A 26,652-nucleotide genomic window follows, 5' to 3' on the forward strand; every position below is an offset into this window, starting at 1 on the left:
CACGTGATAGTAGGAAAAAGCTTTGATATAAGCAAGAATGTAACCGTGTGACCATAAGTAACAAAAGTAACTGTTAATGGTCCTAATTGTTGACTTATTGAACGTGTAGTAATGTATTTGTATGCATCCATTAACACATACGCGCACATAAATAGAACACTCGTGATTTTAGCTTATTGAGCTTTGCAAAATACATTACTTGAAGAGGAGAGACCAGCATTCTGTAACTCTTCTCTTCAGCGGAGCAATAAGACTGAATATACTTTAATGCCAATCGTCTCACAGAAGTTTTGAAAAGTAAAATTTTGTAGCAGAAGCTCATTAGCTGTCTTCGATGTAGGTCGTGTGATGCAAGTTGTGTTAACTTTTAGATACATGATGTTATAAAGTATAATAATTGAATTGTCTTTCCTACAGTTCTTGTGGACGAAAAATGCTTCGATTTTTCAGCAAACGATTCGGAAAAGGTTCTCAAAGCTTTCGAAGGACAGAATTGGATGAATGTGCAAAATATAATAAAAACGTAATACCTTGCAAAATTGTCTTATTGGACGGCTCTGTTTTGAATGTTGAAGTTTCGGTAAGTCCTTTCACTTTCTTATTGTGTCGAAACGTTTGAATAAGTAAAAATCTTTCTGAACGTATATACTGTAAAGTTTGATTCTTAAAAGTTTTTCCATTAAACAGCAAAATTTATCTCACTTATGAGCTCAAAAGTCCTATCATGATCAAAACTTAACACGAAACCTGTTATTAAAAAACATGCTGGTTTCAAATGAAACTTTTATCGTTTGACATTACAAATATTCATTAATTACATCTATTTGGTTATTGAAAAACTCCATTAAATTTTTTTTTCTGATGAAAATAACATGTTGTTTTTTGTACAAGAACAAATTAGCTTCTGCTAATATTAAAAAAACAAATAAATGATTGAAATGAAGCAATTTTTATTTTTTAAGAAAGTATCAACAAAATCCTTTGAAGGATATTGCTATTATATTTAAAATATGTATCTTATAGAAACGTTTTCAAGTCTATTTACTCTTACGGAACCTGCTAACAATATTAATGTTCTGCATAAATCTAACACCCATGTGTTGATACAGTAACTGCGACTTATAAAATTAGCTTCTTTTTAGAGTCAAGTGTGGAAGAACAGAAATGTTATAGTATCAAAATATTTTAAAACCATTATTTCAATTTTATAAAATCAAGATTTTGGAGAGCTTGTGTTAAAAATTGAAAAATGCAGTTTGAAAATGTCAAAAATTGCAACAAAAATAATTCATTCCAAAGTTATATGTCGCACGAAGAAAAGTATTAACCGGCATTGGAAGTTATGGGAATCAGATTGCCAAATTTGCCTTCTTCAATAGGCGTTAGAAACACGTTGATGTCATACTATGCACTTTGGAACAAAGTGTAGGGTAATCTTGAAACTTAAAAAAACTTTTTGAACTTTAAATGGTGTTGAATCTTTACTTTCAAGTTTTGTTAACAAACAAAAATTTGTCAACTTTTGAAGACCTTTGTGTAAATAAAAAATGTCTCTTGTTTAGCTAAAATGCCAACTCACTTAAAATAAAATATAAATTTAATAATTCATTTCTTTTTAGTGTAAGCAGGGCCGATCCTAGCAGGTGTGCAGAGTGTGCGCCGCACAAGGGCGGCAAAAACAAGGGGCGGCCGCAGGCCGCTTCATATAATTTTTATAATCAAGCAAAATTCCTCAAGAATTTCTCACAAGATAACTTATAATAAGTAGAAGAAATATGCTGATTTTTAAATGTTCAATTGTCAAAGTATGTGTCGATTTCCCGACAGCATAACATAGTTTAAGAAAAATAGAATGTTAGGGAACATTGTGTTGGTTCATTGTCCATTAATTCTACTCTTAACAACATGCTTCATTTGGTTGCAAATTTTGTGACAGAACCGGTAATCAGGCATGGATACAGGGGAGAGGAAATGCCCTCTTCTGAAGCATGAAATGGTGCCGTCTAAAAGGAGCACCAAGGGCGGCCACTAATGTTTACCCCCCAAGCTTTAATAAACCTAAACAATGAAGACATATTTTATTTATTTAAAAAAAAAAGCTATGCTGATTAGATACTCTCGCAAGCATTTCAAACAACAAACTATGTATCAAACTCTGTGTTTAACAATCGAGGTGCGTGGAGAGAAAGTGGAAAATTGCGATTCCCATGAGACAATTTTTCTGATTAAAATCTTGAATGAACTGCCCGGTTTCAGATCAGGTAGGAGGACAGGGCCCTTGCCCCGGGAAGCAAATTTAAATGTAGCTCCAAAACGAAGATCCAAAAGGATGCCATGACCTCCTTGACGAAACTAAAGAAGGCTTAAAATGGCGTTTCTAGGATTTTACTTTCAGAAAATTTCGCTGGTTGAACCATCGATCTTAAAAACCCAATTAAATCTCTGATTGATCTCTTCCACCTTACCTTAATCAAACATAGCCTAAAAATGTTGGCTCCGAAATCCAAAACGTGTTTTCAGACGACAGCCCTTCCTATCATCAAAAGTCATATAAAATTGTCTTGGCATTTTTCGAAATTTTTGCGGTGGAGGACCCCAAAATCCATTCCCAAACATTACTACCAAAGACAGTCTCAATTAGCATCTTTAGAGAAGCCCCTAATTCCACCCCCTCTCACTTAACATATTGAAAAACAAACTAAATTGCGTTTTTCAAACATCAGTTTCAAAAACTTTTGGGGAAAGACCCCGGATCCCCCTTTTCTCCAACGCAATAACTATACCTGAAAATTTCGTTTTTAGACGGTTCCGTGGAGCTACAGCTTCCCGCCTAAACTAACCTGAAATTGACTTCAGTTTCAAAAACACAGTTCGTGAGGGCACACTGAACCCCCGCTCGCTCTTCGTCCCATCGTTATCAAACAATGCTTAAAATCCGATTTTGGGACTTATTTTTCTAAAGAATTCAGGAGGAGAACTGCCAGGCTTATATGTAACTTTTTACGGTGCTAGGGCATATCCATCAATCGTCGAGGTGAGGTGGACAAAAGTCTATAGTTATATTTTTCAGATATTAATGTTGAAAAATATCCGAGCCGTAGAAGCTTCCCAGTTTTGTTAACGTCACCAAAGATAATATAAAATTGCGATTTTAGAAATATCCGCTTAAGAGCTCCAAAACCCTTCCTTCCCAAAAATAGCCTATAATGGATTTCAGTTCCGAAGAATATTTTGGTTCGGAATATTTTCACGTTTCCCTATTGTTTTCAAATCTTGTCAAAAACGGGTGCTTGAAAAAATAGTGCCGAGAAATTACCGGAGGATAGCCGTCAGATCCCCTACCGTCACCAAAGACGGCCTAAATTTGCATTTTAAAATTATATTTCAAAATCTTTCGATGGGAGACGATTGAATCTCCCTCCCTCTTGCAACGTCAACAAAGGTAACCCAAAATTTCGGGTTTAAAATTTCTGTTTCGGAGATTTTTCGGGAAGAACGCCGATCCTTCCTAAGCTACGGTCTTAAAAAATAGCTTCAAATTGATTTCAATTTTGAAAGAATTATAGGAAAGAACTGCAACATTACTTTCACCTAAAGTCTCGAAAAAATTCCTAAAACTGCGATATTTGACGTCAATTTCGAAAATTTCTCCATATACTTGACTCTTTGTCCCTGCAACCAAACACAACTAAAGATTAACTAAAAATATTTTTCATACGCCAATTTCGACAATTTTCTTGGAGCAATCCTCCACCCCTGAACCCCTGACACCTCCCCCCACGCTTCCCCTTCCTCCGTTTCTTCTCTGATGTCACCGAAGAAAGACCATAAAATGCGTTTTCACGACTAGTAAATTTTAGTATCTATTACTTTCTTCAAAGATATAAATTGTACCTAAGAAGTTTCTTATTATAAAAAATTTCTTCTTTTTTATAAGATCATTCTTCTGCTCCCCCCCTCCCCTTTTTAAATTCAAACTTGGCATAGAAATTTAAAGAAAGATTTATACAGACGTTAAAGATTAGTCAAAATATGCAAATTACACTTGAGGGGCGGCACATTAGGTCTTTGCACACGGGCGGCCGACACCCTAGGATCGGCCCTGAGTGTAAGTATTTAAATCTTAAAACCTTTTACATTTTTAAAGAGTGGGTATGCCAGTTTACATTATTAGCAGTTTATAAAACAAAATGTCCTCAGAACAAATCATTTTAAAAAGCGGCGGACACTGTACTTCAAAATACTTTCTTAGGGTCTATGCATATTTTAAATGATTAGGTGCCATTCATTGATTATGTAAGGTTCCCGAGGGGGAGGGGGATGACAAAAATCTCTACATACCCTTATTTTGGGGGGAGGGATGGGTCAAACCCATTCTTGGGTGATATTTTCTAAGTTGATATTTTATATTAGAAATCATGCGTGTTCAAGTGGTTTGGAAGAGATCATATTTCATTGTGTGCTTCTAGAAGGTGAAAAAATGTATTAGGATGAGTTGTTTTTTACTTGTTTTACAAAGAATGAACAGTGCAAAATATAATTAAAGAATTGCAATATTCATGGTATGTTTTATTTTTAATTAGTATTGCATTATTTAATATATTTGAAAAATAAAAATCTTTGATTTCCTTAACACTGGGAGTTTTAGTGTAACTGATACTTTTCTAGCATCATTTTATTATTTTGGAAAACGAAATGGAGTCTTATGTATGAGTGGGGGGGAGGAGTTTGAAAAATCTTACGTACCCCATATTCTGCTTTAGTTGCAGAATATGAAAAGCAAAAAAAAAAAAAAAACGAATTTTGGAAGAGGAATAAGTTTTTTTCAGATTCCTTTTGACAGTGGCTCTGTTCTGTCATTATTCTAGATGCCTGTAGCAATTTTCAGAGTTTTCCAGTTTGGGTTGGTTTTACTTCTGTGAAATCTCTATAAATATCAGCAAAAATGTCTTAACAATCAATGTAAATACCATATGGTACTAAAAATAAACAATGTGCCGGATCTATGGGGAGCAACCCAAGGCCCTTGCTTCGAGTGGCAACTTCTGAGGTGTTGCAAAATTCACCCTGTTTTTATTTTCTTTTCATTGAAATTTGAAGGAAGGTGGGTAAAGATAGCAATTTCAAGATTTGTCCTGGTTCGGGAAATTCTAACATCTGACACTGAATAAATCACGCTACATTATTGATCCTTTTTTTTATTTCAGAAGAAACTAGCATTAAAAATGCTCTTGATTTTTTGCAAAACACTCAAAAACAATTTCATGGAACTGGCTATGAAACTCTGAGTTATTGAGCACAGGATGACATAGCTTTTTCTTAGAGGGTTGTACGAAGATATATTGTGGGTTGTAGAATACTGACAAGGTATTACAGTAAAACCTGCAAAGTTTACCACCCTTGTAAGTTGACCACTTTTTCAGGCATGGAAATATCCCTTATCATATAAATCAACCTTTGTGAGTTGACTACCTGTTTAAGTTGACCGCTAAAGTAGTGCACCACAAGTGGTCAACTTACACATGTTTCACTGCATCAGAGATTTTTCAAGGAACGAGTGCCCACCTACAGGAGAAGTGTGTAGCGCAGACTGTGCCATTGATATTTTAGGGGAATTGTTTTGAGGGGTATTTTTTACTTTTTTGGGGCATCTTCATGATATTTAAAGGGTGCACCCTTGCTCTTAGGAGGGAGTGAGCACCTGTGACTTCAATATTGATGTCTTGAATTCAAATTAAACTTTTTGAAATCAGGAAGGGCCATAGGACCCTACTGGTTGGTTCCTTGTTTCTACAAATGGTTCGTATCAAAATCATATTGCGAAAAACATAATTTGAATTAGAGACATGATCAAATAAATGCCAAGTGTTGGAGGCTAGATGTTGTGTGCTTTTTGTGTAAAGAGGATTGTGAAGTCATGCGGATTGATATAAATAAAGTCAACTCTGGGGGACATGGACACCACTGCCCAGGAGGAGCACTCCTGCGTAGCGAATGATGGACCTCAAAAATGACAAACTTGCCAACTTCGATCAGGTGAGGACAATTAGCAATTCATAACTGCTCAAAAAGAGAAAGGAAAAACGATTGTGGCAGAGCAAATATACATAGCAATCCCCCCCCCCCTTTGTCTGCGTGTTATAAGATTCACAAATCATAAAACATCTTTCAGTAAAAATCAGTTTAATCATGTACAAGTTTCCAGTTAATCCATTTAATTAGTACTAGTAAAAAGCAGGTAATTAGCTAGTATGTGAATCATTAATCTTATATTAAAACTACTGTGAGAAAAAAAGTGTCTTAATTTTAAATAAACTAGCATTGAAATTTGAGATAAAAATATTGAACATTTGACAAAGTTTGATAATTTAGACAAAAAATTTCAGTATATGCGCAAAAGATAGCAATTTTATAGCCTTCATAGCTTTGTTGCCAAGTATATGTTTTAACTTTAAAAACATTTCTGCTTAGTATCGTAAAAATTTAAAAAGTCTTTATGAGTTGTATTTCAGTGTTTCTTGGACAGAGATGATGACTAATCGTAAGGGAGTGCTCACAAATCAGTCCTTCAGTGTTGTTTTGGTGCTGTTTGGTTAAAACGGCTTTGCCATCCATATGCTATCTGAGTATCATTAAAATACTGTTTATTAGGTCGGCACTCTAGCATAGCCAGAATTCATTATGGAAAGAGGGGAGGATCAGAAGTCATTACATGAAAATAAACTCCCATATTATTGACAGTATGTGTTAAAACCAAGAGTTATTTGAGGGGGGCGGGGTGGCAAGAACGGATACAAGGGAGAAGCGATGGGGGCGATCGCCCCTCCCTTGAGGAACCCTGTACCGGCAATTTTTTCGAATTTAAGTTTTAAAATGCAAGTGTAAGCTCCTTTTTGATGACGTTAAGAAAAGGAATAGGATTCGAATCTCCCTTCCAAAAACTTTTTGGAGTTAAAGTTTCAAAAAGGCAATTTTAGACAATCTTTGGCGATGTTAGGAAAGGAAGTTTGAAAGCCTTCCCCCAGACATTTTGCAAAATTTGAGTCATAAATACGGGATTGTAGAAATCTCGGAAAATGTTAGGGGAAAGAATGGGTTCAGTGACTATCATCCGGTAACTTTTCGAAGCCGAAGTATCAAAAAGCGCAATTTTAGATGACTTCCGATGATGTTAGGGGGAGGTTGTTTCGAAGCATTCCTCTGAAATTATTACAAAATTGAAGTTCTAAAATGCAATGTTAGAATACCTCTTTAAATAAATGAATCAATGAATTATTTTGGGGTCCGCCCTGGCTAAATCTCTACATTTTAGTTGTTTTAGATAAAAATATCGTGCCCCCATACACCTCCCCCGGCAAGCAGGTATAAATCAGATGAGCAGTAAGAGGTCAGTTAAAAATCAACCGTCCCCTCCTTGGAGACTTTTTGGATCCGTCCTTGAGAGGTGGCATGGTACATGGTTGATGATATTCAAGTGGAATTTTTCTACGAAATTACGAAGGTTCTAAATTGAGATCTTATGGATATGAGTATGGACATCACAATGGTTAGTTGCATCTTTAAATGTTCATATATAAATACATTTTCGATGTCTGCACTTCAAATTTCGTTCTTTGTTTCGCTTGTATGCTGTCCAGTTTTTTCAAGTTTACTGAAAAACTCTGCTTTTCGTTAGCAAAGTCTTGCAAACCACAAAGAAATTTGTATTTTTGAAAGAAATGCTCTTATCTTTGTGAGTATAAGTGATATTTTTATCAAAATCCATAGACTAGTTGTAGAGTTGTACATAGATGATAATACTGTTTCCCAAGTAATACTTTAATGAACACTTTTACGAAAGTCCATGGAATTGTTGTACGCAGCAGATAAAACTAATTTGAAATTACAGCAGCTTTTTATGTTGCTTGTAATTAGATCAAAAAAGATTTTGCTTCATCAATTTGCTGGTTGCTGCTGGTCCCTTAATTGCATGCATGGTCAAATTTTTAGTTTAAAATGTGGGCCTTTGTGTGACATAAGTTAATATTTCTCTAGAAATTCGGGAAAGTGTCCATTTTGAAAGTGCGCAGATTAGAGATGGACCGAATGCCATATTTTGTTGAATACCTAATATTCGATTAAAATTCTTGCGAAGTATTGAGCCGAGTTCGGAATATTTAGTTTTACTTTTTTAAACTAATTATTATATAATTTTGTTATGCTAATATAAAACAGAAAATGGTCATCTATTTTGTGTTCTTTGTGAAATGGTATAAATGCATTTCTATTTAAAATCCTATAGTTCTCTAAAAAAAAGTATAATTATTAATTTAGTAATAAATAAAAAATAAAATAAATCATTCCTAAGGCAAAAACAAATTATTTTTTGTGCTAATTTGGTATATGTTTATCTGAAATTCTTCACAATATGATAATATTTATTTCTTGACATGATTTGATAACTAAGAGTCATGGCAACATTTTTATGCTTCAAATAAAAAATCTTGCATTTATAAAAAACCCAAGTTGCTTAATACAATTTATTTAAGTGTTTTTCTGCTACTTTAGTCTCCTTAGTAACTGAAAAATTGATGATAGTTTCTGATATTTAATATTTGAGTGTTTTCTCTAATATTTGAAACTTGCTTTGAATGTCACATTATTAGTAAGTAACAATTTGAATTCATTTTGTTCTACGATACTACATAACTTCCATTCTCTGTATTAAAAAATGCGTTTGTTTCTCGATTGTCGAATTTGTTTGCCACTCGGTTGCCTAATATTCAAGTATTCGGCCGAACCGAATACAGTAGACCCTCGTTTTACGCGGTTTCGATTATACGCGGTTTAAGATTTGACGTCTTTATTTTATTTTACGGGGATGAATTTCGGTTTTATGCGGATGCGGCAATGCAAACAGATAAAATTTTCCCCTCTTTCAAAATCCAAACTCCTAAAGATTGCAGATTACGCGTAATCAACTGCATTTTAGCCTGCTAATAACGGAGCTTGGGCCACTGGAGACATTTTATGCGATTGGTGCCAGAGCTCTTTCCAGAAGTAAAGTTATTAAACTCGCACAGTTCAGAACTCACTGGAAGTAGAGCTTTTAGGAGTGACAAAGGAGGCTAAAACCAACGAGAATACCGACGTCGGTGACGCACAACCCAAAACGTTCACATTGAAAATTTTTGTGCCATTCCTAGACAATAGAAATGATCTTTGTGATTTGTTAGTGAAGGAAGATTCTATCATGGAAATGACGCAAAAGATCATGAATGCGTTAATGCTCTGCAAAGAATTAGAGAAAGATCCTTAATGACTGCCAAAAGACTATCATAGCCAGCTCCTCTTTATAAACAGAATACGAAATTAATTTATGTTTTCTTTATTCATGCTGTGCATAAAAGTCGATATAAGTACACATGAAACTTAGTATACAATTAGTCAGCACTAGAATGATGTATTTTGTTATCTACGGAACCAAACCCCTATTTTAACACTAGTATTAGGTCTCAATTTACACGGTTTCGATTTTACGCGGCATTTCCAAAGAATATCTTTGGCATTTCCGTGGAACGTAACCCCCGCGTAAAACGACGGTTTACTGCATTCGGTTTGCCTGGGTGCATCTTTAGCCCAGATGCGTTTAGCTATATAGGGTAACGGCACCAGTAATAGACAAGGGTCCAGTAACAGACAGTCGTAAGTTCCGAAATAAAACATTAAAAATTTTAGGCGGGTAAAACTGACGTTGCTGCGCTCCATGAATACGGTGAACCCATCTAGTGTTATCAGAGTAACTTTTGCGTGCAACTTGGTATTTATAAGGCAGTGATGGAAGGTTATGAACAGCTACCACGAGGTCTGCTGGTGTTTCATGTTCATTTGAATTTAATCAGGCTGTAGATCTTACTGGGGGTTCGATCTTTTTTCGAAATTGAGCAAATAAAAATAGAATTAACTAATTCAGAGGATCCAGAAGTAGCCAAATGTTGGATGAGATGTAGTTTTATGAGAGAAAAAAAAAGTCTAAATACATTAAAAGGCTCAGAAAATTCAGTAACCCTGAGAGTGATGTCTTAATCATGTTTGTTACAGGTGCCGTTACTATAAATTTTTAATATTACTGACGGTTTATTTAAAAACAACCACAGGGGAAGAGTTATCGTATCTTAGGTTAAAATGTTTGCCATAAAATTGTTCTAAAATAGCATGAACTCATGCTCGACGTGTTACTTTAACTTGTTTTGCGGACTGTGGTGTGCTTGCATTTTCTTACACCAACTGTCCAGTTTAGTCGCATTTTATCTATCCATTTTTTCTTGATTTTTTTAATGACAATTAATAGTCACCTAAGTCACCTTGTGTCAATACTAGATATATTATGAAGTGCAGGGGCACCCTGATGGGAGGTCATTGTGACCTTCCAAAATTTCCTTGCTCGGAAAATTTTGTCTGAATATTCGGTAAAATTATCATCATTCGGCGAAATTTGGAGTTCCATTCGACAAATCGAAAATTTTTCCTTGCTCCCTTCGGAGTTCGAGGCTCCCCTGATGCAGTATTTTATTTTTTCTCTTGTTCAGTTTGATTCATAGAACTTCGGGACACGTGCCATGGATCCCCTTGAATTCCACAGAAAACAATTTGAAGTAAACTGCTATACAATTAAAACTACGTGAAAATGAATCAAAATAACTCGGGAAACAGCTCTGATTTACCGCCAGGTGACTGTATTTTGCGACGGTGACTGTGAAAGCTGTGATTAATGATGTAATGCATGAATGGACACTTTTAATACTGCATATAAAGGTGAATTGTTCTTTTAGCAAAAAACAGTTTTCAAAAATTTACTGAATCGTATTAAAAATATATATAAGTAAGAAAATAAATAATGAACAAAGATTCTTTTATGGTTCAGTTGCTATAAGATTAAGAATTTTATCTAGGAATTTTATCTAATTAGTCAACTAGAAAGTTGTGGTTTAATAGCGAATACGTCGGCAACATTCTTGCAATAGTCTATTGCACTGTATCTATCTCTTGCAATATACTTGCTAATGTGACACCAACTGCGAGAACTTATCTACTGTCTGTGCGATCATAGCAGAACCAACAAATTCTTCTGAGCGCGGAAGTAATTTTTAAGGATGCAAATAAAAGTCAACCAATGGGTAAGCGACTTGGCAGCAAGAGGACGTGTAATTAAATTATGTGAATGATCTGCGCTGAATACTTGTAACAAAAAATTCATCTTATTCTGAAAAGACTTCTTAAAGCACTTAGTGTGTGTGTGGGCATGGGCACCCATATGCAAAATTGTAGGGGGGGAGGGCTCAGATATTTTAACCATGGTTTAGCAGGATATTTTCGCCATGGAAGCAGATTTCAGGACAGATTAGAGTCATTAAAATTTGACATTTTTTATAACTTATTCATTAATGGCTGGAGAAGCCTTTACATTTTTGCTAGGAAAGAAGTACTAAGCCCCCCTTGCCCCCTATATGGGCGCCCTTGTGTGTGTAGGGGGGGGGAAGCTTTGAGCAGTTGTATATTTTTTAAGGCAATTATAATTTTAAAAAAGCTCATGGTTTTGAATTGGGTGATGACTTTTTAGTGCTTAATTTGTGCGTCAGAAATATTATCTAAAGTAATTCAAGTATTTCATGCAAATACTGTTCATCTCAATTTGGGTATTTTCTCATTCTGAAAATAACTTACTAGTTGTTACGATACTTGGGATGGCAATTGGGGCAGTGAGAAAAAAAGGGATACAAGTGCCAAAATTAAAAATTTTGAGAATTTTAATTTAATTAATGGTAGGAGAACCTCTCTTCTGCGTCGGTGCGGTTCTACTATACTGCCATATGCAGGTAAATGGTAGTATCTGCGGAAATGAGTTTTCGAGATATTTGAAGAAACGCGTTTTGGACTAAATACTAACAATAGGGAAATGTTGGAATTAGACGTCTTTTTCGCGCCTTTTTTTTAGAGGAAACCAAATAAGCGAGCTTGTACAATAAGGATAATGTACAAGAGATGACAAAAATGCAAAACAATGAAAAGTGAAGCATTTGCAGTTACCGTCCTTTACCTGCACACGACAGTATACAGCATAAATTAGAAATAAAATTGAATGAAAGCCTACCTATACAGCCATGGAAAAAATTATAAAGACAAGCAAAAAGTCGCCAATTGTTGGCACCACTTGGTTGGAAAGTATGCAAATATTTTTACGATAAAAATACATGAAACAAAGCATTTTCAAACAAACTTTGCTAAAAATTTTTTGAAAATTATTAAAATGCATGAATTTTAAAGGTTTTACTAGTTTGGCACATGGAAAAAATTATAAGGACACACATTTATTTTGAGGATTAGGAACAAAAATGTGCATATTTAGTCGTATCATGTGATTATTTACAATAATCCAAAACTGTTACGCAGTAGGATTGTACACTTTATCTTGATTTTTATCAGGCCGAATAGCACACAACTCTCTGAATGTGAAAAGTGACAAATTATTGCTTACAAAAATGTAGAATGAGTTGACGTGAAATAGCAAGGAGGGTATACAGATCTAAAACAGTAATTTATAATTTTTTGAAGAATCTAAAAGAGTATGGCAAGAAAAAGCGTACAGGCAAGCTTCTCACTCTTACTCAGCGCCAGAAACGAGCAATTGTTCATGGAGCTTGCTTAAAAAAAAAAAAAAAAAAAAAAACCACATTTCTGCTCGAATTAAAAGTTAAATGAATGTACCTTGCACTACCCGAACAGTGCGTAATGTTTTACAAAAGAATTCCTATGTTACATATGCTAAACTACGATCACATTTGCCATTTACAAAGGTTCAATAGAACTTTGATTGAAATTCGCTAAGAAACACTATTCTTTTGGGTCTCGATGGAAATATGTCATATTTTCTGATCACAAAACTTTTATTTGCACGGAACAGATGATTTTCACCATTACTAGCATGATTTGCAAAACGATTTTTTTTCCCACACGACGAGTGTGGGCAGGTTTTGCAGCTAATGGAGCACCACCAATTGTGTCCATTCGAGATCTCTTGAATTCAGAATCATATGTTGATATACTAGCTGAAAATTTATTACCCATAGCATCCCTTATCACCGGTAGTAATTATTTGTTTCACCACGACAATGCAAGTTGCCACGTGTCTTGCGGATCACATTTATGGTTTGAGGCCAATTCAGTGAAAATTCTGGACTGTCCAGCAAGAAGTCTTTATTTAAACCCCATTAGAGAATCAGTGGGGCATTTCAACTAGCAAAATGTCTGAGGGTGGGATACAATATTCAAATTGATACGAACAGACGTCATCCATTGAATTGGCGTGTAAAAACATTTTAAAATAACCTTTAACTGAACGACTGGACGATTGCTAAAGAGTAATTGAAAAAAAAAAAAATAATAATAATAAAAAATAAAAAAAGTGATTTTATCAAATATTAATCTTTTTCAGGACAAATTTTTTAATGTCCTTATATTTTTTTTACATGTTTCACCTAACACATTTGTGTTGATTTGTGTTTTAACAACTATATTGTAATTTAATTTCATACTAACTGGTATCTAATGTTTCCTACTTACAAGTATCAAATTATGCTTGATTTTGTTTGCAGTTGATGGTTATTTTCATGCATAACACTCATTTTTCAACGGGTCCTTATATTTTTTTTCCATGGCTGTAGGATCTGAACTTCAAATGCGTTTTTCTCGAAACTTAAGAAAGTCCACTTGCATCCCTTTCAGGGTTCGCCGATATATATCATGATATATATCACGATATATATCGAATATCGAAATATATTTTGAAAATATCATGATATTTTGATATTTTCGATATTTGTTTTTTCCAACTACAGTATTTTCTATAGAAAAATTATATTAATCAAAGTAATATTGTTCATTCGTTATAAAAAATAACTAAAAAGTTATGTACTATATTTTTATGATGTATTAATGCATCATTAATGTAACAAAGTAATATAATATTCTTTTTTTTTATTTTATATTCATACAATTATTAGTAATGAAACAATTTTAATTCATATTAAAAATGCCTGATTAAATATTAAACTATGGTCAGAAAAAAAGAAAATGTCTTATGACAGTGCACCAACTAATGCATATTGTTTTTATTTCAGAATGATATAACTGTGTAAAAGTAGCTAACAGAAGAAAAATGAGTAAAACAGCTAATGTTAAATTAACTCTATTAAAATTAATAAAAATCTAAAATGAAATATTAGATATAAATGAAAAAAACCTTAATTTTAAGTCTATATATTGTAATAATAATAATTAAAGAGTAATTTGAGGATGTAATTGCTATTTTGAAACTTAAGTTTGTGCTGAATGAAAATATCGGATATATATCAAAGTATCCGATATATATCAAAATATCGGATATTTTCGATATTTTCGAACCCTTATCCCTTTGCTTCTCACTGCCACAATTGTGATCGACGATTATGAAATAACTTATCCATTTGAACTTAAAACTGCGGTTTATAAAAATAAATTAAAAAAATAAATAAAAAAGCCTTGAAAAGCATCTTTCAAGAGTTTTCTGAAATTCTTAGTTAATTTTCTGCATAGAAATGTAGAAAATAGTACAAAAATAGACGAATTCGAAAATTGGTGGGGAGGGAGGACTGAGGGGTCTCCGTTCTTAGCACGGACAGCGCTATGTGAGTACCGCTAGTAACTTGATAAATGAACTCAATACACTGGAACTAAACCAGAGGTTCCCAACCGGTGGTTCGCGAGGTGCAGGAAGGGGGTTCGCGAAAATTTCGTTGCAATGGCGGATTTTTCCTAGTTTGGTAAAAAATTATAAAATATTCAATTTGCACACATAGTTACTAAATTTTTTTTTAATTTGAAAACGCGCCAGACTCTTGTATTAAACTCAAAAAAAAAAAAAAAAATCTTTCAGCGGTTTTATAATCTTGGTTAAAAAGAAATTTTCTCATTTTTTTTTTTTTTTGATAGACAACAAAAAGAGATATCCTTCCTTCTTTATTGCGAGGCGCCATGCAGAAACGTTGTATTAAGCTGTGGCGGGGATCACGATGACCTTAAAAAGGCGCCATCGCGTGGAGTCAATCAAACAATACACATAATATACATATGTCGGAAAAAATAAAGAATTCTCAAACAATGCATCATAGGGGTATTATTTCCAATCTGGTTGAAATATAACTCGGGAATTTCCGTCGAATTCAGTCATCAAATAGCAGACATGACAGCAAAAGGCTCCAAACTTAAAATTTATTACTGGATTTTACCCATCTGTTCGTTTTTAAAAATATATAACATCAGCATGCTCATAGTTCTGGGGAAATAGTTGTTAACAGACGTATTTAGAGATACTTTAGAGATGCTTGAAAACAAGTGATTTTGTTTGCAATTGGTTTTGCTACGTGAACTTGCTACTCTGTTTGTGAAGTTATAATCGTGTTGGTAATTTTTATGATTTAATAACTTTCTGCTGTTATGGATCGATGGTTGAAAACTGGTAGTTTGGTTGAGCGACAAATGGACAAGCAGTCAATCGATCAACCCTCAACATCAGCAGTAACTTTCGAATCAGTGGCGTAGCTAGACCCGACTTTCGGGGGGGGTTACTTCTTATATATATATATATATATATATATATATATATATATATATATATATATATATATATATATATATATATATATATATATATATATAATATATAATTATATATATATATATATATATATATATATATATAATATATATAATGTATATGTATACGCTTGGAATTTTTTCCTTTTCTTCTTTTTTTTTCTTTCTCTTCTCTCTTCTTTTTCTCTTTTTTTTTTGAGACTAACTTTTCGGGGGGGGTTTTGTCCCCAAAACCCCCCCCTTAGCTACGCCCCTGTTTCGAATCAACACAGGATATTGAAATAGATAGCTGTAATGAACTGCCGCCTCTCCCGACTAAACAGAAAAGTGAACTAGGGGAGAAAAAAGGAAAAAAGCGAAAATATGACAGTGACTATTTACAAATGGGCTTTTATTTTACTGGAGAAAAGTCTGAACCTAGACCGCTTTGTCTTCTCTGCAACGAAGTTCTAGCGAACAGCAGTTTGAAACCGTCACTTCTGAGAAGACACCTCGAAACAAAGCATCCGACACACAAGGACAAACCTATCGAATATTTTAAAAGAAAATTGGAATATAATAAAAAGTGTAGCGTCTCTACGTTCCTGTTAGAATCCAACGAAGATAGTAAAATGGCCCTTGAAGCTTCATATCGAGTCAGTTATAGAATTGCAAGATCTGGACAGCCACATACAATTGCAGAAAATTTAATTGGACCGTGTGCTAAAGATATTGCTAAGTGTATGCTGGGAGAAAAGTCAGCAAAAAAAAATTGACCTGGTTCCGCTACCAAGCAACACAGTATCACGCAGAATTACTGATTTGGCAAGTAATGTGGAGAAAGAACTTGTGAATAGAATAAAAGAGAATAATTTTGCGATCCTGCTTGATGAGTCGACTGATGTAGCAAACGCTGCAATATTACTTGTCTATGTTAGGTATATTTTTAACGATACAATTAAAGAAGATGTACTATTTGCAAAACCTTTGAAAACCAACACAACTGGAGAAGCAATTTTCGAACTGGTCAACAGTTACTTTGAAGAAAATGGAATAGATTGGTCTTTGTGTGTAAGTGTGTGCACGGATGGTGCAAAATCAATGACAGGAAAATTTGTTGACTTTGTGGTGCGAGTAAAGAAGATCAACGAGAAAATTGAATGGACTCATTGCTGCATTCATAGACAAGCATTAGCATGTAAGCGTATTCCCGCAGAATTATCCGCTACTTTGAATGATGCGGTAAAAATTGTAAATTTCATAAAATCACGTGCCACAAACTGCCGTCTATTTCACGCGCTTTGTGAGGAATTGAGAAGCCTTCATGTTACTTTACTTCTTCACACAGAAGTTAGATGGCTTTCCCGTGGCAAAATTTTGACACGCTTATTTGAATTGAAGTCAGAAGTCCAAGCATTTTTTGTTGATCATCCATTTCACTTGTCCACTTGCATATTCGATCCTCTTTGGATGCAAAGGCTTGCATATTTAGCTGATATCTTTTCAAAATTAAATGAATTAAATCTATCCTTGCAAGGTGCAGTTGTTAGTATATTCGTTGTATATGATAAAATTGAAGCTATGGTAAAAAAATTGAATTTCTGGATCCAATGCCTGGAAATGGGTGAGTTTTCTTGTTTCACTTCTCTTAGTAGTTTTTTATCAGAAAACTCAATGAAACTTGATGAAAGCGTTAAAAGAAATGTATGTGAACATCTGCAACATCTTGAACTAACTTTTGACGAGTATTTTCCTAATAGGCGTAACGTCCCTCTCTCAAACAACTGGATACGCAATCCTTTTGAAACGAAATCCATGCTTAGAGAACACCCTGACATTACCTGAAAAGGAAATGCTCATCGAGTTATCCTGTGATAATTCATTGAAAACTACCTTTAAAGAGCTCTCGTTAATTGACTTCTGGCTCAGTGTAAGAAATGACTATACCGTTTTGTCCAAAAAAGCAATTCGAATTTTATTACCATTTTGTACAACATATCTGTGCGAGAAAGGATTTTCCTCCTATACTTATCTCAAAGATAAATACCGAAGCAGATTGAATGCAGAGCCTGATTTAAGACTCAAACTGTCAGACATTGAACCAAACTTTCAGCTTCTTTGTTCCGTCAAACAGCCACAAATATCGCATTAAGGATTCTTTCCCCAATTTAAAGTATGCTTAAAAAAATAGTTGGTTTATAAAACTTCTTGTTTATAATTTTTCTTGTAGATGTAGTTTTAACTTTTTATTAATGTTTGCACTTAATGATATTTTACAATTATATTTTTGTTTATTGCAATCAAATGTTGCAAAAAATGGAAAGCAAACATGCTGTTTTTTTATTGTTTCTTACATGTTACTAATTTCAACATCAGGGGGTTCGTGAACTTTTTTGCCTGTTCCAAGGGGTTCGCAAAGAGAAAAAGGTTGGGAACCGCTGAACTAAACTAATATTTTCTTTAAGGAACAGGGATTTTATCCCCTTATGCATTTCATGTGTGCGTTCCTGTCACCGATCACGCTATGAATACAAACATGTTAGTGGAAATGTTGGATCCAGATGTGTTTGCATTTAGCAGAATTGTGTTTGCTTGCACTATTTCCTTTGCGTTTTTGTAAAAGCGTTTGTGCTTAAACAGTTGGAGGCGGAGATAGCATGCAGTGTGGCGTGTCAACAGAGCCTAGATTTGTCGTGGTGTATGGTTGAAGATTTCTCATTATGCTTCAGAATGATACATAGGTGGCTCTTATGGGGGGTGGGGGGGGAGGGGGAAGGGTGGCAACTGCACTCTCACTTCCAGAAGTAAAGGGGCCTTGTCCCCTCAGTTTTCAGAGTTAAAATTCATAATCGATTGGAAAAACATTGTTTATGGGATGAATTTATTTATTTTGCGAAATTAAAAGCTAAAAACTCCAAATAAACGGACTTTTTTCAACTTATTTCGTAAGAATGAAGTTTGAAATAGTGGAGGAAAGTCTACGGGTGGCCATCCGTCCCGATTTTGAATGCCATATTACACATTTTTAGAAGTTATTTTAATCAGTAGCCGATTAAAAGCCATTGTAATATAGTCCAATTTTACAACCCCCCCTAACAGCTTTACGGGCCACTCCCCCTAGCCTCCAAACTTGTTTTGACCCCCCCTTTTTTTGGTTTACCAGCCACCTGTGGAATGAAAATTAGATTTGTTTCGGGCCAAACCGAATCAGAATCAGACAAAATCATGTCTGATAGTTTTGAATTTCGGCTATCAATTTCAATAATTTTCCATCTCCTTTTTTTTGAGATCTCCATTAATTTGAAATATCAAATATTTACCATTTCGGGTAACGGAGTGGACATATGAGCATTTAAAAAAAATCGTTCTAATCAAAAAGAAAAGTTACAGTTACAGAAACAAATATAAGGTGGAATAATTATTCTGAAATTTATTCTGTCAGTAATTTCAAGAAATTTTTATTTTTATCATAAGTGTAACGAAAGTGAACGTTTAACAGTTCAACTTCAAGTTAACTATCAGTAAAAAAGAATTACTGATAGTTACCTTGTTTGTCGGCCATAGAATTCAAAATAGCTAACTACCTTTGAATGGGGTGAAATTGTGACACATCATATATACCAATTTTAATGCAAAAGGGTTAGGTTTCTCAACGGGGGGCAGTATCAAGCCAAATCTATTTGGCTGAGAAATTTTAAAACAGGGGTCTGTCCAGGATTTTTTCACAGGGTCCGTTTTTTGTGAAAAATCAAATAATTTTGTGAAAAATGAATTTAATTTTGTGAAAAATCAAAAAATTTCGCAAAAAAAAAAAAAAAAAAAAAAGATGGCACAAACTGCATCAATTAAACTTAAAGTTGAGTGTTTTCTTCTTCTATGACGACAAATTAAATTCTGGATTTTTTTTTCTGATATTTGGCGGGGGGGGGGGGGGGGCATCGCTCTTTCAAGTATCAATATTTATCTACCATTCTGCATTGCGTTAAATTATACTAGATATATTTCTGTACAGTATTTTAAAATAATTGTAACAAAAATATAAATAAATAAAAACAAAATTCAGAATAGGGTTCAGCATTCAACTTTTTGACCCAAGACACTCTTAAAAAGCACGAAATTTCGTTTCTAACTTATAAATTCCGTGATTTTAACAAAAATAAGAAGATATTTCAATTGTTTACCTCTTAACAAAGCGTAATAATCATCAAAAAATTCGAAAAATCGGATTCCCATAGCGGATGCAAAGAGATCGCAATTCTCAAAGTGAAGGCATCAAAAGTATAAAAACGGCTTGTAAAAAGAAATATTTTTGATAAAATTATTTTAAAAATTGCATTTTAGAGTCCTATGATAACATATTATTAATATCTGTGAACACAGTTGACCCCCCCCCCCCAAAAAAAAAACCATCTATTCAGCATTTTAATTTTTGACTCATAACAGAAAAATGGAATTTTGCTTTAAAAACTTGAAATGAGAGTTCTAACAGAAATAAAAAAGAGACTTTTCATTTATTTGAATCCTAATAAATAGTACAGTAAAAATAGGGGGTCGGACCCAAACATCCAAAAAAAAAAAAAGCTAAACCTGGTACAAATTGTTTATTACCCTCCCAATAAGAACAGGTAAAAAGTCCCACCCCATTGTGCGTCGGGTTTTGGAATGGGGGGCACCTAAAAATTGCTGTTTTAGGTATTTTCAAGAATTTTTAGAGTGAATTTCAAGTGAGAATATTATGTTTTACTAAATTTAAAAGCATGAAATTAAAGGTGTTTGACCCCCCAAGAGGGATGACATAACCCACCAATGCTACAAAGCCTCCTTATCCCCGTAAAAACGAAGCAGTACCACCGAACCCCCCTCCATACATTTCGTATGGAAACATTATTTTATGCTAAGTTAAAGTTAGAAATCGAGTGTGTCCATTTTCCAAGATCGATGATGCACCTCCTCTCAAAGCTGCAGCACCCCCCCCCCCCCCAATCCGCCAAATAAAATAAATCCTCACCCCCCCCCCCCTTTATTTTCAAGTAGAAGTATTATTTCATGCAAATCAAAAATGCATTAAATCAGGATTGTCCACCCCATAAGAACAGTAGCTCACCTCCCAAAACGAAATTATATACTAAAATATTATCCTCCCCCCCACCCCCTCTAATAGTGCACATTTGATTAAATGGCCAGAAAAAATTACACAGAACTGTTTTTTTGCTTTCAAATGATTTCTCCTAAGCTTGTAACAAAAAAATCTTCTTTATCAAGATGTTTTTTGGAATCTAGATCCTTAACAAAATCGTTATTGTTGCAGCTATGTCCAACACAGTTTGTGCATATAATTGAGCACTTCAGTCCACTTTTCGACTTTTCAAACATTCACTATATCCAATGAACTCCTCACAGCAAGCACAAGATTTGAAACGCAGAAAGTCTTCTAGAACAGAAGGCTTGACTGTTGTAATAGGACGCAGATTATATTTCTGTGGTGCTTTCTTTGCACCCATCAAAAATGACACTAGCTTTCCTATACTTACAAATTACCTATACACTGCATTGCTGGCATATTTCCTTGTAGCTTACAGATAATTACCAAAAATATGATCAAGCAGGTATCTTCCATCTATTACATATGCGACAGTGAGAAGCAAAGGGATGCAAGTGGAAAAATTAAAAATTTGGAGATAACCCAGTACAAATGGTTGGTGTACCACTCCTCTATTTTGAGGCAAGATATGGTACTAGTAGACCTGGTACTTGCTTCTATACAGGCATGATTTAGAAAAGAAAATCAATGAAAGCCTACCTAGGATCTTATCTTTAAACGCGTTTCATTCAAAACTTGAAAATGTCCACTTACATCCCTTTGCTTCTCACTGCCATTATATATGACGACAGCTGTTCGTTCTCTGATGGCGGATGAAACTTTTGCTTCAGATAACAGCACTTTAACGATACAAGATTTCTTTCCTTCTGAAACCAGATTCATCGAATACTGGTGGAGGATCAGCGCATAACTCGTACCAGAAGTTTTTAGCAATTTGTTATTCCATTTTTACTGTTCATACCATTCGGTGTAAAAGATGGTTTGAGCTTGCCCATCTTTACAGATAGTAACTACTCTCGTAACAGAAGCAAAGACATAACTGTTTACCTCCTTTACAAAGAAATGCCACAAAATTGTTTGCCTTCAATATCCTTTGAGTTACTACCCGAACGTTAAAGGTCTCATCGCAACTCACCTTATCATCAGCGAGCAATACCACTACCAACTTAAGAGGGAAGAGACTTCTGGGGGCTTTAGAAACGGATTGTGATTTCCAAACTGAGAGACAAAAAAGTGTAAATATTTAGCATTCTATTGTTGTGTTGCTCATTTCTCTCATCAAGACTTGTTCTATCGTTGAATCACTACAGGTTCTAGACACCTGAATTTGTCACTGAGTTAGATCGTTGAATAGCTGATGTTTTAGCTGATGTTTGATGTGATCAAATTTTTTTTTATCGCACAATGTACTCAAAAGTTTGAGATAGTATTGAAAGTATATGTCCGCATATTTAACATAATTCACATAACCAGCTGCGTAAAAGGGAGGTAGCTCGGTGTTTGCAAATGAGAACCCCCCACCGATTTTGAGGGTGCAGAATTGCAGCATTGCCCATCTCACTATTGGCAATTTCGGTTTGTCCCCCCTTACGGTGATGGCAGAAGATTGTAGAATAGTTGAAGTTTGTTAATCAAGAAGAAGTAAGGAAACTTTGGTCAATTTGGACTTTTTTTTATGCTGCACAGGAATATTGTTTTCCAGCGCTCTAAACAGTTGAATAACTCCAGTCACAAATAATTTGGTTACTGAGCTCGCTTAGATCTTTTAGAATTATCATTCTGACATTACTATATCATTGTGTGGCATTTTGTACTTCAGAAAAATTTAAATCGGGGAACTTTTTTCGCGAACTTCACTGCAATAGTTAATTTTAGAATGTAAGTTCAGGGTCCCCCCCCCAAAAAAAAAAGCAATGGCGCACCCCTTAAGTGTGACGAAGTATCCATCCAGAATAAAAGCCCTCAAAAAAGAAAGAAATACCCCTTGAAAAAAAATGCCTTAAAAATTCCAATGACGCAAAGTTGCTCCATGAACCCCCTCCCCATTCCCACCCCCCTCCCCCCGCCTGTGCACCCCTGTTAATTAGAATTTTTTTCTGTGAGAGTTTATTATTTTATTATTATAGAGTGGTTTCTGCGAGGTTTGAGATTTTTTTTTAAGTAATAGAAATTATTTTTATTTAAATAGAGGATTCTTTCGTCCCCCCCCTTCCCCCAAAAAACCCGACGCGCAAAGTGCTGGGACTTTTTTACCCCTTCTTGCTGGAAGGGGTAAGAAGTAATTTGCAACAGGTTTCACCTTTTTTTTTGGATGTTTGGGTTTGGCCATTTTTTGGCCTAATTTTACTGTACTAAAAGCGAAGTTAGCTTGAAAAAAGAACAAAAAAATATGATTCTCATATCGGATGTTAAAAGATAGCATTTTTCAAAATGTAGACATCTAAAGAAAAAAAAAACGGTAATTAAAAAGAGTTTACTTGAAGTTAATCATCCTTGTTAGCATCGAAAAATCAAAACCCATATAATTTTCTCCCAAAATAACAATTGAACATCGCACCCGCACCGTAAAAAACGCAAATATTGACAAGCCCGCTAAGTGGTGATAGTTTTGAAGTTGGTAACCCTATCTGAAGCGATCATATTTTTTCCTCACCCTTACTATCCCTTTGCAGTTCTAAGTTCATTTTGCAGATATATATTATTATTGTTTATTAAATCATGAACGCAGGGCTCCCAAATGGTCCGCTTTTCCCGCCAAAGTCCGTTTTTTAGGGTAAAGTCCGCTTTAGACCCCTTTTTAACATTTTGGTCCGTTTAGTCCGCTTTTGTATTGTTCTTACTAAAAAATCAAATTTTAAAAATTTTCATTACATTAAAAGATACTGTATGCTGACTTATGTTAAGCCTGAACACGCTGCCGCAGCGCCGTTTTTCTATTGAACTTGACTTTCTGGTATTATTTCGCTTCAGATTGACATCATTACTCCTCCTCCCACCGCTGTAACATGGAAATCTAGCAAATGGATAAGTTTGGGGGAACAGTTATGACATGAAATCAAAGCATTTTGCTACCGATATTTTTCACGAGTTCGTACGCACTTGAAAAAAACCAAGAATGTTTCATCAGTGCAATTTTCTGAACTTGTGTTCGATATGTAGCATCGCGAAAAATTACTTCCTGTGTTTGCGAGTTCAATCTTATTGCATCTTGTTAATATTTTGATGTTTTTGACAATCAGAAGTTACTTTAACATTCATTAACTTAGATTAGCTTATTTTATGTTTAATTACAATAGAGAATAAACTTTTTTTTTCCGGAACCATGATAACATCAAACTTTCTTGGACTTCGCCGAAAATTGCTTGCTGGGTTTTGAGATTTCAATCCCTTTGCATCTTGTAAATATTTTGATATTTTTGGCAATCAGAAGTTATTTTGACACACTCCACCATAGATTAGCTTATTTTTTGTTTAATTTTAATAGATAAGAGACTACTTTTTTTTTTTTCAAAACCATGGCAACATTGAACTTACTCGCACTTCGCGGAAAATTGCTTGTCGTGTTTGAGATTTCAATCTTTTTGCATCTTGTTAATATTTTGATATTTTTTGGCAATCGGAAGTTATTTTGGTATACGCCACCATAGATTAGCTTATTTTTTGTTTAATTTTAATAGGTAATAAACTACTTTTTTTTCTCGAAACCATGGCAACATTGAACTTACTCGCACTTCGCGATCTTTTTGCATCTTGTTAATGTTATGATATTTTTAGCAATCGGAAGTTATTTTGACATACGCCATCATAGAATAGCTTATTTTTTGTTTAATTTTAATAGATAATAAACTTTCTTATTTTTGGAACCATAGCAGCATTACACTTACTCGAACTTCGCGAGGAATTGCTTCTTGTCTTTGAGATTTCAATCTTTTTGCATCTTGTACATATTTTGATATTTTGTGCAATCGAATGTTATTTTCACATATGCTGTCCTAGACTAGCATATTTTATGTTCAATTTTAGTCATGTTTAGTTTTAGAGAATATTTTTTTTTTTTTTTTGGAAATTATGCCAACAGTGAACATACTTCGCGAAAATTTGATTCTCTTGTGCAAGATTTCAATCCTTTTGCATCTTGTAATTTTTTTAATATTTTTTAAAATTAGAAGCTGTTTTGACATGTGCTACCTCAAATTTTTTTATTTAATTTTATTTTTAAAAACTAAAAAACTTATATCCTTATTTTTTTAAGTACTCATAATGAGTATTTTCAATTTGAAAATATATAGCTCTATGAATCTAAACTTACACATTTATTTATTACATTAAGTTATCCAGTAAAAGCAGGCTTAAATTTACATTGGGTATGGTGACTTTAATAAAACAATTTTCTTTCTCACTAATTTTTATATGTACTTGAAGAGAGTTACAATATTTTTTTGGTTCCCGAACAAATAATACATACATATGAAGAAATGATTTGGATACTTAGCATACTAATAAATGATTTGCAAACCTCTAATATTTTTGAACTTAGTTAGTAGCGTAGCCAGAAATTACCTCCTGCTTTGGTGTTTGGTCATAAACTCTCATATGTATATAAACTTATCATATTTTGGCAGGAAATATGTGTAAAAACCAAGGGCTGTGGAGGGAGAGGGGGACCTCCTGGCCTCCAAACTATATATTCTTGTCTTCCGATACCTTATATCAAAATGAATTCTCTTTAAACTGGTTATGTGAAAAATTTTGTAAACTACTATGTACTAAGGTGTTTACTGTAATAACTGTATCTAAAAGGTCTTTATTAGGTATGCACTGATTGATCGGTCACTTGGATGATTATTTTTAACTGGCTAGTTTTTACCTGTTAAGTAGTAGAAAATTTATTTTACAATTAAAGTTACTCTGTAAGATGGTCAGTCACACCGCTTGCTTGTCACTTCCCCCCCCCCCCCCATCTAAATGTTTGTGTGAATAATATAATTCGATGGATAAGAAGTTCAGATGTGCAGAAGGTGATAAGGATTTATCATTAAAAATCATTATTTTGGTTAATTAACGAATTATCTTCACGTATTTATTGCCAGGCAGCTAATTTGCTTTTTGGTGCTACCCTGGGTTTTAACTATGAATGGTCCTCCCAAGGTCCTCTTTTTAATCCTAACTGGTCCTCTTTGGTCCCCTTTTTGATTCAAAGTGGTCCTCTTTTACCCTGATCTATGGCTAAAATGTGTTGGGAGCCCTGTGAACGGAGAAAAGTGCTTACCAATGCCTTTTCAGAAAAGTTTACAACAACACCGCTGTTAATTAGCTGTGATAAAACAAACAACCATTATATTTATTTGGCAGTAGCAATTATTTATCGCTTGCAGGAGCATCGGAGCATCGCAAGAGTGCCGATTTTTTCTTTTTTTCTTTTTTTTTCAAAATTAGCCGATTTTGTATAAGCTGATCCCTCTATTTTGACTTAAAAAAAAGGTTCCAAAAATTATCGGTTTATACACAGAAATATGCGTTATTTTGCTTTCAGATTTGCTCTTTCAATAAACAATTTGTGACAGATCCGATCTTGTTTATCAGAATTTTGTGAAGGGTCCGTTTTGTTTGATCGGGATTTTGTGAAAGGTCCGTTTTGTTTGATCGGGATTTTGTGAAAGGTCCGTTTTGTTTGATCGGATTTTTGTGAAAGGTCCGTTTTGTTTGATCGGGATTTTGTGAAAGGTCCGTTTTGTTTGATCGGGATTTTGTGAAAGGGTCCGTTTTGGTTGATCGGATTTTTGTGAAGGGGGTCCGTTAACGGACCCAAATATCCTCTGGCCAGACCCCTGTAAAAGCTATAAAGTATTATCTTTTGCGCATGCGCAGTGAGAAGTTAGATGCTTTAAATGTTCATATTTTTT

General features: G+C 34.4%; 1 protein-coding gene across 1 annotated transcript in view; it reads left to right on the forward strand.

Moving 5' to 3' along the window:
- Positions 1-335: 335 nt before the first annotated feature.
- Positions 336-26,652, forward strand: part of LOC129222748 (band 4.1-like protein 5) — a 113,502-nt gene continuing 87,185 nt past the window's right edge. Inside the window, exon 1 of the mRNA XM_054857279.1 lies at positions 336-580. Coding sequence (XP_054713254.1) covers positions 434-580 — 147 coding nt within the window. The 5' untranslated portion in view covers positions 336-433. The remainder of the gene's footprint in view (positions 581-26,652) is intronic.

Source organism: Uloborus diversus, chromosome 5 (genome assembly GCF_026930045.1).
Source record: "Uloborus diversus isolate 005 chromosome 5, Udiv.v.3.1, whole genome shotgun sequence".
NCBI classification, from domain to species: Eukaryota; Metazoa; Arthropoda; class Arachnida; order Araneae; family Uloboridae; genus Uloborus; species Uloborus diversus.